Source organism: Rattus norvegicus, chromosome 8, assembly GCF_021556685.1.
Source record: "Rattus norvegicus strain SHRSP/BbbUtx chromosome 8, alternate assembly SHRSP_T2T, whole genome shotgun sequence".
Lineage (NCBI taxonomy): Eukaryota > Metazoa > Chordata > Mammalia > Rodentia > Muridae > Rattus > Rattus norvegicus.
In genome coordinates, this window is record NC_141541.1 from 60,149,531 (window position 1) to 60,161,813 (window position 12,283).

The window sequence follows — 12,283 nt, forward strand, 5'->3', positions numbered from 1 at the left end:
GCAGGGAGAGACTGGGAGGGGTCGAGGGAGGGGAATTGTACTGGGGATGTAAAATGAACAAAATTTAAAGAACTAAAAGAAAAAGTGAAACAGTTCCACAAACTTGGAGGAAACAGTCCTTGGAGCAAGTCAGTTGGCTCAGTGAATACACGCACTGCTCTTGCAGAGGCCCTGAGTTTAGTTCCCATCATCCATGGTGGCCATCTTACAACTCCTCTAACTCCAGCTTCAGGGGATGTTATACTCTTCAGAGACCCACTTGGCACCTGCACCCATATAGGGCAAATACCAGCACACAAACACATACATGCATTTTTCTCTTTTAAATACATTCTGTTTGATACTATCATACATGATATTCACCCCACCCTATTTCAGCTCCCTAACCACCCTACCTTCTTTGTTTCTTTCTTCCCTTTTGAACTTAAGTCCTCTTGTTTTATTTTATTTTATTTTATTTTATTTTTTAGTAATTCACTAAGTTCAGTTTGTGCTGGGGTGCTAGGACCCTTTATTGTATCATGGCCAGCCTACCATGGACCACACCCTTAAGAAAACAAACCCAGAAACCATCAACCGTCAATACTCCTGAGGAATGGGAGATTCCTGAGCCTTACCCCATTCCATGCTAGAATGTTGACTGGCTTGATCTTACACGAGCATGAGTCTTTGTAACCAGTCAGAGAAATTCTTCACTTAAAAAAAATTGTAAAGACCTAATAGTTTTGTCCTCACGACTCTCTTTGTGTTATACTTGATTCCCTTCTGTTTCCCGCCTGCCATCTCTGTGCCTATTTTTCTCTTACGCCCAGTCCTCCTCATCCTCCTCAGCTTGTGTTCCCTAGCTTGTCCCTACCTTACGGATCCTTCTCCTCACACATTCATCCTCCCTCCCTCCCTCCCTCTCTCTCTCTCTCTCTCTCTCTCTCTCTCTCTCTCTCTCTCTCTCTCTCTCTCACATTCATTCTCCCCCCCCTCTCCCTCACCCCCCCACCCCCCCCCCACACACACGTGTTACACATCATCCAGATTTGTGTTTTGCCTAAGGTTGAAGTATTTGAGTCTTGACTGACTTTACGTAATGAACATGATGATTTCCAGTTGCATTCATTTTCCTACAGATGTCTTGATTTCATTTTTCCTTATGACTGCATAAAATGCTATTGTGTACAGGTATAACATTTATTGTGTAGGACGTATCCATTTATTAAAAGATACTAAGCTGATTCTGTTTCCTGCTTGTTGTATAGTAGCAAACATGGACATGCAGGTCTCTGTGACATGTCAGTGTATGTGTGTTGGTTTGGAATCCTTTAATTGTAGACTCAAGATTAATAACGCTGAACCATAAGTTATATTTTGAAGAACCCCATACTGATTTCCATGGTGGCTTTAGCAGCAGTGAAGAGGTTCCTCTTTCCCCTTTGTTATCATTTATTTTCTTAAAGATTGCTATTTTCAGTGGAATCTCAGCATATTGCTCAGTTTATCATTTAATTATACAAAGTAGCAAGCTTCTCTGACATCATTGTACATGAGTTTTATAATGAAGAAATATGAGGTAGTGGATGACATGAGATACTGGATGACATTCAAAGACTCGGGGGTTACATTCAGCTTAAACATCTGATCTATATTTAATGCCCATATGTCCTGTGGGGAGGTTCTTTCCTGTACCATGGGTTCCAGGATTGAACTCAGGTCAGCGGGCTTGACAGTAGATGTCTGCCTGTGTTCACTAAGCCATCTTGGTGACCCTCTAGTAATTCAATGAGGTATTTATAAGGTATTTTTTCTCTCCTTTTTAAGATTTCCTGTAATAAGAATCAAACTGTATCACTTTTAGTAAAACTAGAGATGGCGTGAGGGTCAGCTATGGAGCCTTGGCTGTCATGTGTGAGGCCTGTCACATTTCCCAGTACTGTCCCCCTATTTTAACTGTACATGCATATGCCTATAATCCAAGCAGGGGGGACTGGTAGGGAGGAGCATTTCAAATAGGCCAAGCCTGAGTCACATGGTTAGACTAGCTCAAGAAGCAAGTGCTAGGGATGAGCTTTGCAATAGAAGTTTTCATAATGTGCACCAAGCCCTGGGTTTGATCTCCAGCATCCTGTTCCAAAGAAACACTACAAGTCAAAGAATGTTCTCATGCTTACTACTTTGTAAATATGTTCTCTGTCTTAATAACTTTATTTTTTTGGTTTTATTACAGATAAATGTAAGAGTAACTACAATGGATGCTGAACTAGAGTTTGCCATTCAGCCCAATACAACTGGCAAACAACTTTTTGACCAGGTATTACTTCATCCCACAAAGCATGCAACCTGTGTGTTATGTGACACACATGCCTTAGTGGGTAATTGTATGTGTGCCTGTGTGCCTGTGTGCGTGTGTGTGTGTGTGTGTGACAATATGTCTTTGTGTGGTATATACACGTGTGTGTGTTTAGTGGTGATAAATCATTTTTGCCTGATTGTATTGAGACAGTGTCTGTCATTGAACCTGGAGTAAGGCTGGTGGACAAGCAAACCACAGCAGTCCTGTTTCTACTTACTCTGTTGCTGTAAAATTAAAATAAAACTGTCTTTTACCCTACACTAGATATGGCACCACAGTGCCCCAAGATATCTGGTAGACATCTTCATCTCAGTCAGCGAAGCCTCTCACCCGCTTTACTCCATCCCATATCACACTGCCAATGGCCTCTCTCTGAGCCTGGCAGCAATCTCTACCCATCTAGGTCCCACGGCAGGTTGCCACCATGCCAGACATACACATCCCAATTCTGTGGTGGCCTAGTGCCTCCAGCCACCACACTCTCTTGAACTTAAATCACCACATGAAAGAACACACAATAACCTCTGATGCAATTGATAAGATATAATTGCCCACCTAAACATACAAAGCCCTGTACACATCCATCCCTTAAGAACATTCATAACAACCTGTAAATGTGCAGAGAAGAATCTTAACATCAGCCTCCATGTTCTCTCAGCAGCTTCTCTCTCTCCCACTCCAGTCTCCTCCTCTCTCTAAAACTTTTCTCCCGTCCATCCTTCCTTCTCATCGAATGACAGGCCTCATTCTATCTTGTACCTGCCTCACCTGTATGACATCATCCTACATTACTGTACTGGTGTTACTGTACTGGTGCATGTTTTCACGGGACCTATAACCTGAGCTCATGCCTTCCTCATAGTTAGCACAAGCACTGTTTACCAAGTGAGGCATCTCCAAGACCAAGAGATGCAACTTTGATACCATCATGTGCGTGCTGTTGTGTATCTTACGTTTTCTCTACCGCCCTAAATAATCCTATCATGTACTGCTTGGAATTTTGACAGTGCATATTCAGGTTGTTTGAAGAACTATAGGATACTTATATATTATCATTTCTACTTTCATGGGATAAATAACTCTTTAGTGAATTTTCAAAAACATACATAAAAGCCTAAAAGGGGCCAGCAAGATGCTCAGCAGGCAAAGGAACCCGCTGCCAAGCCCAGTGACCTGAGTTCAGTTCCCACAGGCCAACTGATGCCTAAACAGTGTCCTTTGACTTTGACATGTGTGTCATTTGGGCTCAAGAGACACTTTTGCCATAAAGGAGTGATAAATGAATAGATAGTTGTACACTGAGGGCAGGGTCCAAGAGTTATTTCTGCTCTTTGACAGTAGAACATTGAAGCTACCAGACTTTGTCACCAAAGTGATGTGCTTTGCCTAGGTACTAGTGTGGCACTTGGCGAGAATCAAATAAAAACAGATTTACCACATGTGTGCCTCTAGCCTTCAGACTGTTCTGTTGTTTGTTGAGGCGATGATGTGAGCTAACAAAATGGAGATAGAAAATACGGAGTCAAGAAGAAGAGAGAAGTGATATGACAGGATTGAGAATAGAAAACCTGAACTGTTGTTTTTGGAATTGTTCTTTGAACATGTTAAAAAGACCATGTTAAAGGGAAGAAAGCCCTTTTCCACCTGTGTGGTTTGTCCTTGTGATGTATAGCGCCAGGTGTTGTCATCACAGTGTGAATGTTGAACTGAGTTTATCTGTTTTATAGGTTGTAAAAACAGTTGGTTTACGTGAGGTCTGGTTTTTTGGGCTGCAATATGTAGACAGCAAAGGATATTCCACATGGCTTAAACTGAATAAAAAGGTAAGATTTGTATAATAACATTAATTTGATATGTTTAGTAATCTATTGAAAAGGCACCTGACTAACTGCAGGCCTCCTGTTGCAGTCGTCTGTCTTAATCATTACTCATGACGTTTAATTCATTGAAGTATCAACCTTTACCACACACTCTGTTTGAGCTGAGCATATGAGAAATAGAACTTTGAAGCAGGTGTTAACACTGAGCACATATCTGTAATGTCTGCAGGGTGAGCTTGGGTACACACACAAGTCAGTCCAGCTGAGGCCTGGGCTCCCAGAGCTGCTGTCAGCCTTAGGACTGCACAAGAGCGTCTTCCAAAAAGAATATGTAGTAAATATATTTATTTACAGTGAATTAAAAGTTTTGTTGATTATACTTGAAATTACTATTCTAGGTAACACAGCAAGATGTTAAAAAAGAAAATCCTTTACAGTTCAAGTTTAGAGCTAAATTCTTTCCTGAAGATGTTTCTGAGGAATTGATTCAAGAAATAACACAGAGACTTTTCTTCTTGCAAGTTAAAGAAGCCATCTTAAATGATGAGATATATTGCCCACCAGAAACTGCAGTTCTTTTGGCTTCGTATGCTGTTCAAGCCAAGTATGGAGATTATAATAAAGAGATTCATAAACCAGGCTATCTGGCTAATGACAGACTCCTACCACAGCGGTAAGCAAATCATGCCTTTTTTAAAATATTCTTTAATGTTATATTTCAGAAGTGTATGCTAAATGTCTTTAAAAGATTTTTAAGTTGCAAGGTAGATCATAGACTATTTTTTAAAGATCATGACTTAGTCACAACTCTGATTTATGTGTTGTGTAACTAACTCTGTTCTACTGTGTTCAATGCCTATAGAATGTGCAGCAGAAGGAGGTTATGGTTTGGTCTTTAGGGAAGGATATGAATTATTACTATTTGTAAACATTGGAACACATGCAGATAGATGTGTAATAAACACCGTGAGAATACTAAGTGGCAAGAGCTATTTCTTCCATGGAATGAAGTTTTCTGTATTTTGCAAAGACTTTAAACGAGGCGTTGATGGTATAGTCTGCAGTTCCTTTATAACATTCAGAGTCCTGCATGGGAAACAAATGGCTGAAGAAGAGGTTTGGGAACTAAGTCTAATCTGCTCCATGCTAGCTACATGACCTTAGGTTTGTAACCTCTAAGGATCCCCTGTAAATAAAAGTGGATAATTACTCTATGACCTAAAGAGAATTGTAATCAGTCGATGGTATTCATAGCACATTGTAAGTATATTGCATTTGCTGCTTTGGTATTAAGGGTAGAAAAATAAGAACAAATATTTGTTCACAGATAAAATACAAAGGTTACTAGAGGAGAGGTGTGCGGGGTGCCATGTGATTCAGAGTGTGCCTTCTTTGGTGGCATAGGGATTAGTGTAGAGTACAAATGGTCCTTGAAAACATTGACTAGCCCATTTTGACTTCAAACTCAGAACTGTCCTGCCTCAGTTTCTAAAGTACTGGGATTATATAGATGGTCAGCACCATACTCAGCTTAATGTATGTCTTTTTTTGAAATCAGAAATATTATCTCCATAAAATGACAATGTTAAATTTACTCATAAAAATAGCAGATATGGAAAATAAAGGGATAATCAGGACCCAAGAATTCTGTTTCCCTGTCTGTTCCTTAATTTTCTGTTAGTAATGATACTGCCCTTTTTTCAATTCAGGGTATGTGATTTATTTCAAACATTTAAGTTCTTGTAAACTATATAATATTCTTTTTAAAGTATGAATTAAAGTATTTTAAGCTATCTGACACTTTGTTTTAGCCTTCCCTAGTAACATGATTTCTGTGACTTCAGTCTTCAGCCAGGATATTGACTTGGACACAGCACACCACTGTGTTCTAGTCCATGTTTTATATCCTCAGTTGTGTTTTTAGTTCTGGGCAGTGTTAGTGCATGCATTGATTTGTGTCATAGCTATCTCGGTCGAGCTATGAAAGGACTCTAGACTTTGGAAGTACTTTGGCTTTTGAATTACAAAGGCATTAACTACATGTTTTTCCTTTCAGTGTTTTGGAACAACATAAACTGACCAAAGAGCAGTGGGAGGAGAGAATACAGAACTGGCATGAAGAACACAGGGGGATGCTAAGGTATCGGGATGGGTTTCTCTGTTTTTCTCCAAGTGAAAGCATTTTCATCTCACTTAAAAATCTCCTTGGGCAGGTGAGAATAGCACAGCAAACAGCTAAAGGTGTCACCTGATGACCCAAGTTGAATCCCTACAGCCCACATGATAGGAAAGAACCAACTTGCGAGAGTTGTGTCCCCCACTTCTCTGTCTGTTCCTGTTCCTTAATTTTCTAGTAGTAATTGGGAAGCCATTTTGAAACATTTGACTTCTTGTAAGCTGTATAATAGCCATTTAAAAGCATGAATTAAAGTAACTGAAGCTATTTAAAACTGTTTTAGCCTTCCCAAGTAACATACTTACTTAGTATTCAGTCAGGATAATGAGTCTGACATAGCTTATACATTTACTGTGGTTCACACGTACTATTGTTCACATTCCCCTACACACACACACACACACACACACACACACACACACACACACACTCCCATCCCCCCCCCCCGAATGAGCGAACGAATGAATGAATGTTCAAAAGGTTTGTGATATGGATGAGTAAATATAAAATACTAAATATTAGCCCTAGGTATTTTTAGTTTTGCTGAATGTTTAATGTGTCTGCTTTAATGTATTACATTGAATAGGGAAGATTCAATGATGGAATACTTGAAGATTGCACAAGATCTAGAGATGTATGGTGTCAACTACTTTGAAATCAAGAATAAGAAGGGTACTGAGCTGTGGCTGGGCGTTGATGCTTTGGGTCTGAATATTTATGAGCATGATGACAAGTAAGTAACTGGGTGTTGGTGAGTTCATTGTTCATCTGACCAGCGACTTTCAGACACGCTCTGCTTGTGAGAGTCACTGTCTCTGCTGTCCTAGCTGTTTTCTGTCCTTTCAGTAAAGGATTAGTTAATTCCACATCCAGTTTTGTTCCTAGTACCTTGTAGTTTCGGAGTTTATTTCTGAGTCTGTTTATTAAATGAGAGAGTGCATCTATATTTGCAGTGTGCCACTTTGGTTCTTTGTGAGGGAAATCTGGTAACAAGGCTCAGTAATAGACTATTAGGTAGATTCTCGTAGGGTAATTTTAGGAATATTACACATCTGTGAAAACCTAGTGTTATTATTTTATATGATTTAATTAAAAATTTCTTTCAGTGATAGCATCAATCTCATTGAGTAAGATAGGTTCTGAGGGTCTGGAGCTCTTAAGATTGGTCATTCCCATAACCTGTCCCAGTAGGCTGTGTACTTGTCCTTCTGTTTCCTGTCTTTAATTTAAAGCAATACTCTTTTTCCCCCTAGGTTAACACCTAAAATTGGTTTTCCCTGGAGTGAAATCCGAAATATTTCGTTTAATGACAAAAAATTTGTTATAAAGCCAATTGACAAAAAGGCACCTGTAAGTATATTTTATTAATTTTAAAAAATTTTTGCGGGGCTGGGGATTTAGCTCAGTGGTAGAGCGCTTACCTAGGAAGCACAAGGCCCTGGGTTCGGTCCCCAGCTCCGAAAAAAAGAACCAAAAAAAAAAAAAAAAAAAAAATTTTTGCTACTTTCTATGAAATCACTTAAAGAAGAGCACTGATCACTTAAGTTGTTTCTGAGGGATATTCTCTTCCCATAGTTAAATTTTCCTCAGTGATGAAATGTTATTAAAAATATAAAAGTTTCCAGTTTTCTTATTAAGATGTAAGAATTTTAACTGATTTCATTGTAACATTGATAATGGTCTTAGAAGGGTATTAACAGTCATTCCTAAGAAATAACTTCAACAACATTTATTGATTGCAAAATGCAGTAGCGGCAAACCTTTTTAGATTAACTCTATAGTCTTGCATTCTGGATCTTCTGTTTTTAATATCCGAGGCTTCCTTTTTATTGAGATAGATTTTCAAAGATTAGTGTTACATATACTTTAGTATTCTACCTTTGTTACCTAAATGATAAACATTTGAAGAACATTTCTAGCTTAAACAGTCATGGAGAAAGACCAGCTTAAGGGTACAAGGATAGCTGTTTGTAGTTTCTTTGAATAAACGTAAGAATTAACGACATTTAGTTCATCTTTAAAGAACAGAGGAGGGGTGAAGGAATGGGGAAACAGTTATGTTGGAGGTGTGCGAGGTTCATAGTCCCTAGACTCTGTGCAGTGACGTCAGATTTCTACTTCCTGTTGAAATTGAGGGTTGTGAAGGATACTGTCACTGAAAGGTTTTAAAGTTGTCTTTTATTTTTAGGATTTTGTTTTCTATGCACCTCGTCTGAGAATCAATAAGCGAATTTTGGCCTTATGTATGGGAAACCATGAGCTGTACATGCGAAGGAGAAAGCCTGATACTATTGAAGTACAGCAGATGAAGGCTCAGGCCCGGGAGGAGAAACACCAGAAGCAGCTAGAACGGTATGCGTGGGGACTGTTCATTTTAATGGCAGCACAAGTTACAGGCTGCTCAGGTTTATTGGTGTGCTTTAGTGTTTGACCTTGAGCACAGTTTTGGTGATGGGCCTGAAAGGTATTTCCAAAACTGATTGAACTTAACACATTACCACAGAGACTTTTATGTTTTTATCCTCAAAATAGAACTAGGTTGAAAAAAGTTTTTAGAAACCCAAACTCTAAATGAAAACATCTACTTATATAATTTGAGTAATTACAAAAAGCTTCCTGGGTAAAGTGTAATTTGGATAGGGTGTGGGAAAGACACACTCAGAAGGGGAAGCCCACATAAACGTGTGTAGAGGTAAGAGTATGTCGGGTTTGCCTGTGGACCTTGTGAGCAGTGTGCAGAGGAGAGGAATATCTCCCGATTTAATGACGGAGATAAAGGAAGGCCTAGCAACCCCAGGCGTGAGCATGTGATGTGAGGAGCTAGGTCCTGTCGAGGTTTGGTTATGTCTGTGGGGTAAGGTGTGAGACGCACATCACAGCGGTGCTGCAGAATCAGGCTCCCTGTCTCCTGTGTACTCACTTAACTTCTCAGTAATTAAACACTGTTTGGTCCCAGCTTGCTTATAGCCATGTTTCTTACATTTTTTTTCTTTCTGTCTATATATCTTTTTTTTTTTTCTCCTTCTCTGTAGAAGAGCAAATGGGACACCAATAGGAAAAAGCTAAGTGAAGCCAACACCTTTTCTAAAAGGGGACATTTGTGCCAGAGTGGGACTCAAAATGTTGTAAGCACTTGAGATAGGTTGTCACCTGTAGGTATTGAGCCTTGGTGGCTTGGTTTGTACTGAGTCAAGAAGGAAGGATGTCAGTGCTTGGCAGGAAGGTAGCTCCTTGAGGAGCTGTGGCGATAGACATGACTGTTCAGAGGCCTTGGAGCAGTGGAATAGCTAACACACACCCTGGGCTATAGACAGCATGCTGAAGACAGGCAGTTACGTGAAAACTGGTTCTTGTTCGTCTGCAGCCTCCAGGGACAACCAGCTTTTTAAGGGAAGGCCACTGGGCCTTTCTTTTGCCCAAGGAGCCTAGAGTATGCTGACTCGCCTCCTCATTTAGGTTTTCTAGAGGTGTAGAAACTCCCAGCTTCTTGAGACTCTGCCTGAATATACTTTATATAAATTGAAATGAGGAAGAAATGCTGTAGAGACCCAGTGCAGAACCCTCGACTCGTCTGCTGTTACGGAAGCGCATCACAGAGAGCCTAGATCAGAGTGGGGCAGCCCATGCCTGCCTGCCTGCCTGCCTGCCCCTGCCTCCCTCTCCCTCCCTCCCTCCCTCCCTCCCTCTCTCTTTCTCTCTCTCCCTCCCTCCCTCCTTCTCTCTCTCTTTCCTTTCTCTCTTTCTCTCTCTTCTTTCTTTCTTACATTTATTTATTTATGTATATGAGTACACTATAGCTGTCTTCAGACACACCTGCAGAGGGCATCGGATCCCATTACAATTGGCTGTAAACCACCAATGGTTGCTGGGAATTGAACCCAGGACCTCTGGAAGATCAGTCAGTGCTCTTAACCGCTGAGCCATCTCTTCAACCCTAGCCCATACCTTTTTTATTTTTATTTTAGTTTTCTTGTTCTTTTAAAATATTTTTTTTTTAAAAAATATGCTGCTTTGTCTCTACTGATGTATGTCTGCACACCATTCACATGCCTGCAGGTTGTCTCCATGTATGTCTGCACACCATACACATGCCTGCAGGTTGTCTCCATGTATGTCTGCACACCATACACATGCCCGCAGGTTGTCTCCATGTATGTCTGCACACCATACACATGCCCGCAGGTTGTCAGAGGATGTCATATCCCAGGAGGGTTACAGTTGTAGCCTACCATGTGGATGCTGGCAGTTGAACTTGGGTCTTCTGCAAGCGCAAGTGCTCTTCACCACTACACTCTCCAGCCCCAGGTCTTGGTTTTTAAGTAGGTGAAGTTTGTTATGCAGGAGGCATAATGACCCTTCAACTTCCTGTGCCAGTTTTTGTGTATCAGAAAGTCACTGCCAGCAATTCTGCTGACTTGTGACACTTCCACACTTTCTCTCTTGGGAACAGATGGATGCCCAAGATCTGCAGAAATTTCCAAATTTCAGCTTTTGTATTAAGAACATGTACCTTGATGGTGCTGTTTTGTGATAAGCTGGAATTCAGAATAGACACTAGATGACAGTGATACCGTTCTGTGAATATTAAGGAGATAATAGGGATGGAATCACTTTAGGGAATAACTACTATCATTGAAGTATTAATTTTAAAATTAAGCATGTGAAGTAAGAACTTGGTGTCTTTTATTCATCTTTTTGGTTCTGGTCACCAGCATGGAGTTTAACCAAAGGTAGCTCTTGAAATTTGTGTATATTAGTCCCCAAGTCCTCTCCCCCAAATGATTTTTATCAGAACTTGTAACATCTAAATCTTCATGGCATTGTTTCCCCTTTTACCAGCTATAAACACTTGTTGCCATCCTAATGGAATTGTGAAAGGTGAAACTTAACTGTCATCTTTTATCGAGGCATATATAACTAGTACCCAGAAATTACATTTGTATTAATTTATTTTAATGGTTGAAAATCATTTACCTTCCATGCTGTTACTATTGAAGGTACTTGTGCGCTTTCTTTTAAACCTTTGCTCTTTCCCCATGGAGGACACCCGCTCACTCAAAGAATTCTCTTGAGTTGTGGCAATGGCTGAAGGAAGCTATTAAGATGTAACAAATAATTTGTTCTGTAAACAGAAGCTTAATCTCCTGAGTTTTTTCCCACCTGAGCTGGCTTTGAGAACATGCTATGGTATGTGCGTATGTGCATGCACGCACACACACGCATAAATGTGTGGAGGTGAGGAGTGAGAACAGCTGAGGAAGACACTTGAGAGACCGTCTGTCAGCACAGCACGCTCCAGGGTCCCACCTGCTTCTGCCATCTGCAGCTCTAGGGTTGTGACACACAGCTGTGTCTGACTGTGCGTATGTAGTATAATGCAGTGCTAGATACCGAAGTGTGCGTGGCAAATATATTAAACATTTAAATACTTACATTACACTTTTATTTGATTTGGGGTTAATACAAATGACATTGATTTGTTCCTACCCATTTATTTGTAACATATGACTTGTAATTTCTTTAAGGGCACAATTAGAGAATGAAAAGAAGAAACGAGAAATAGCAGAAAAGGAAAAGGAAAGAATAGAACGGGAAAAGGAAGAGCTGATGGAACGTCTAAGGCAAATTGAAGAGCAGACAATGAAAGCCCAGAAAGGTAAAGGGTTTGTTTTTGATCTTTAAGGGTTGCGGCTCTGAAAACATGCGCAGTCATACACAGACATGCCATGCTGCTTGTTTGCTTTTGACATATTTAGATGGACTTCCTATTCTGCTTATAGCCAAAGTGCTACAGTATATAGAAAGGACACCGTTTACATTGAGTAACTCTAGGATACACTACTTTGACAGAGCATTAGTGGAAAAAAAAAAAAAGGAAAAAGGTTATTTGAGCAAATTAGATTGTTTCTTCCCAAGCAGCAGAATCTTAGCAGGTAGTGTGAACTT

The 12,283-nt window shown here is 40.1% G+C and overlaps 1 protein-coding gene and 1 long non-coding RNA gene across 11 annotated transcripts in view; one reads left to right on the forward strand and one right to left on the reverse strand.

Annotated features, from left to right (window-relative positions):
* The window catches only part of LOC148004131 (uncharacterized), an 876,089-nt gene that overhangs the window by 274,778 nt on the left and 589,028 nt on the right, over nucleotides 1–12,283 (reverse strand). The window lies entirely within an intron of this gene.
* Nucleotides 1–12,283, forward strand: part of Rdx (radixin) — a 72,606-nt gene that overhangs the window by 15,330 nt on the left and 44,993 nt on the right. For all 10 annotated transcript variants that reach the window (XM_087561948.1, XM_087561949.1, NM_001433753.1 and 7 more), the window contains 8 exon segments: nucleotides 2,216–2,299; nucleotides 4,069–4,164; nucleotides 4,560–4,834; nucleotides 6,218–6,301; nucleotides 6,924–7,070; nucleotides 7,591–7,687; nucleotides 8,526–8,689; nucleotides 11,863–11,993. In XM_087561948.1, coding sequence (XP_087418074.1) covers nucleotides 2,216–2,299; nucleotides 4,069–4,164; nucleotides 4,560–4,834; nucleotides 6,218–6,301; nucleotides 6,924–7,070; nucleotides 7,591–7,687; nucleotides 8,526–8,689; nucleotides 11,863–11,993 — 1,078 coding nt within the window.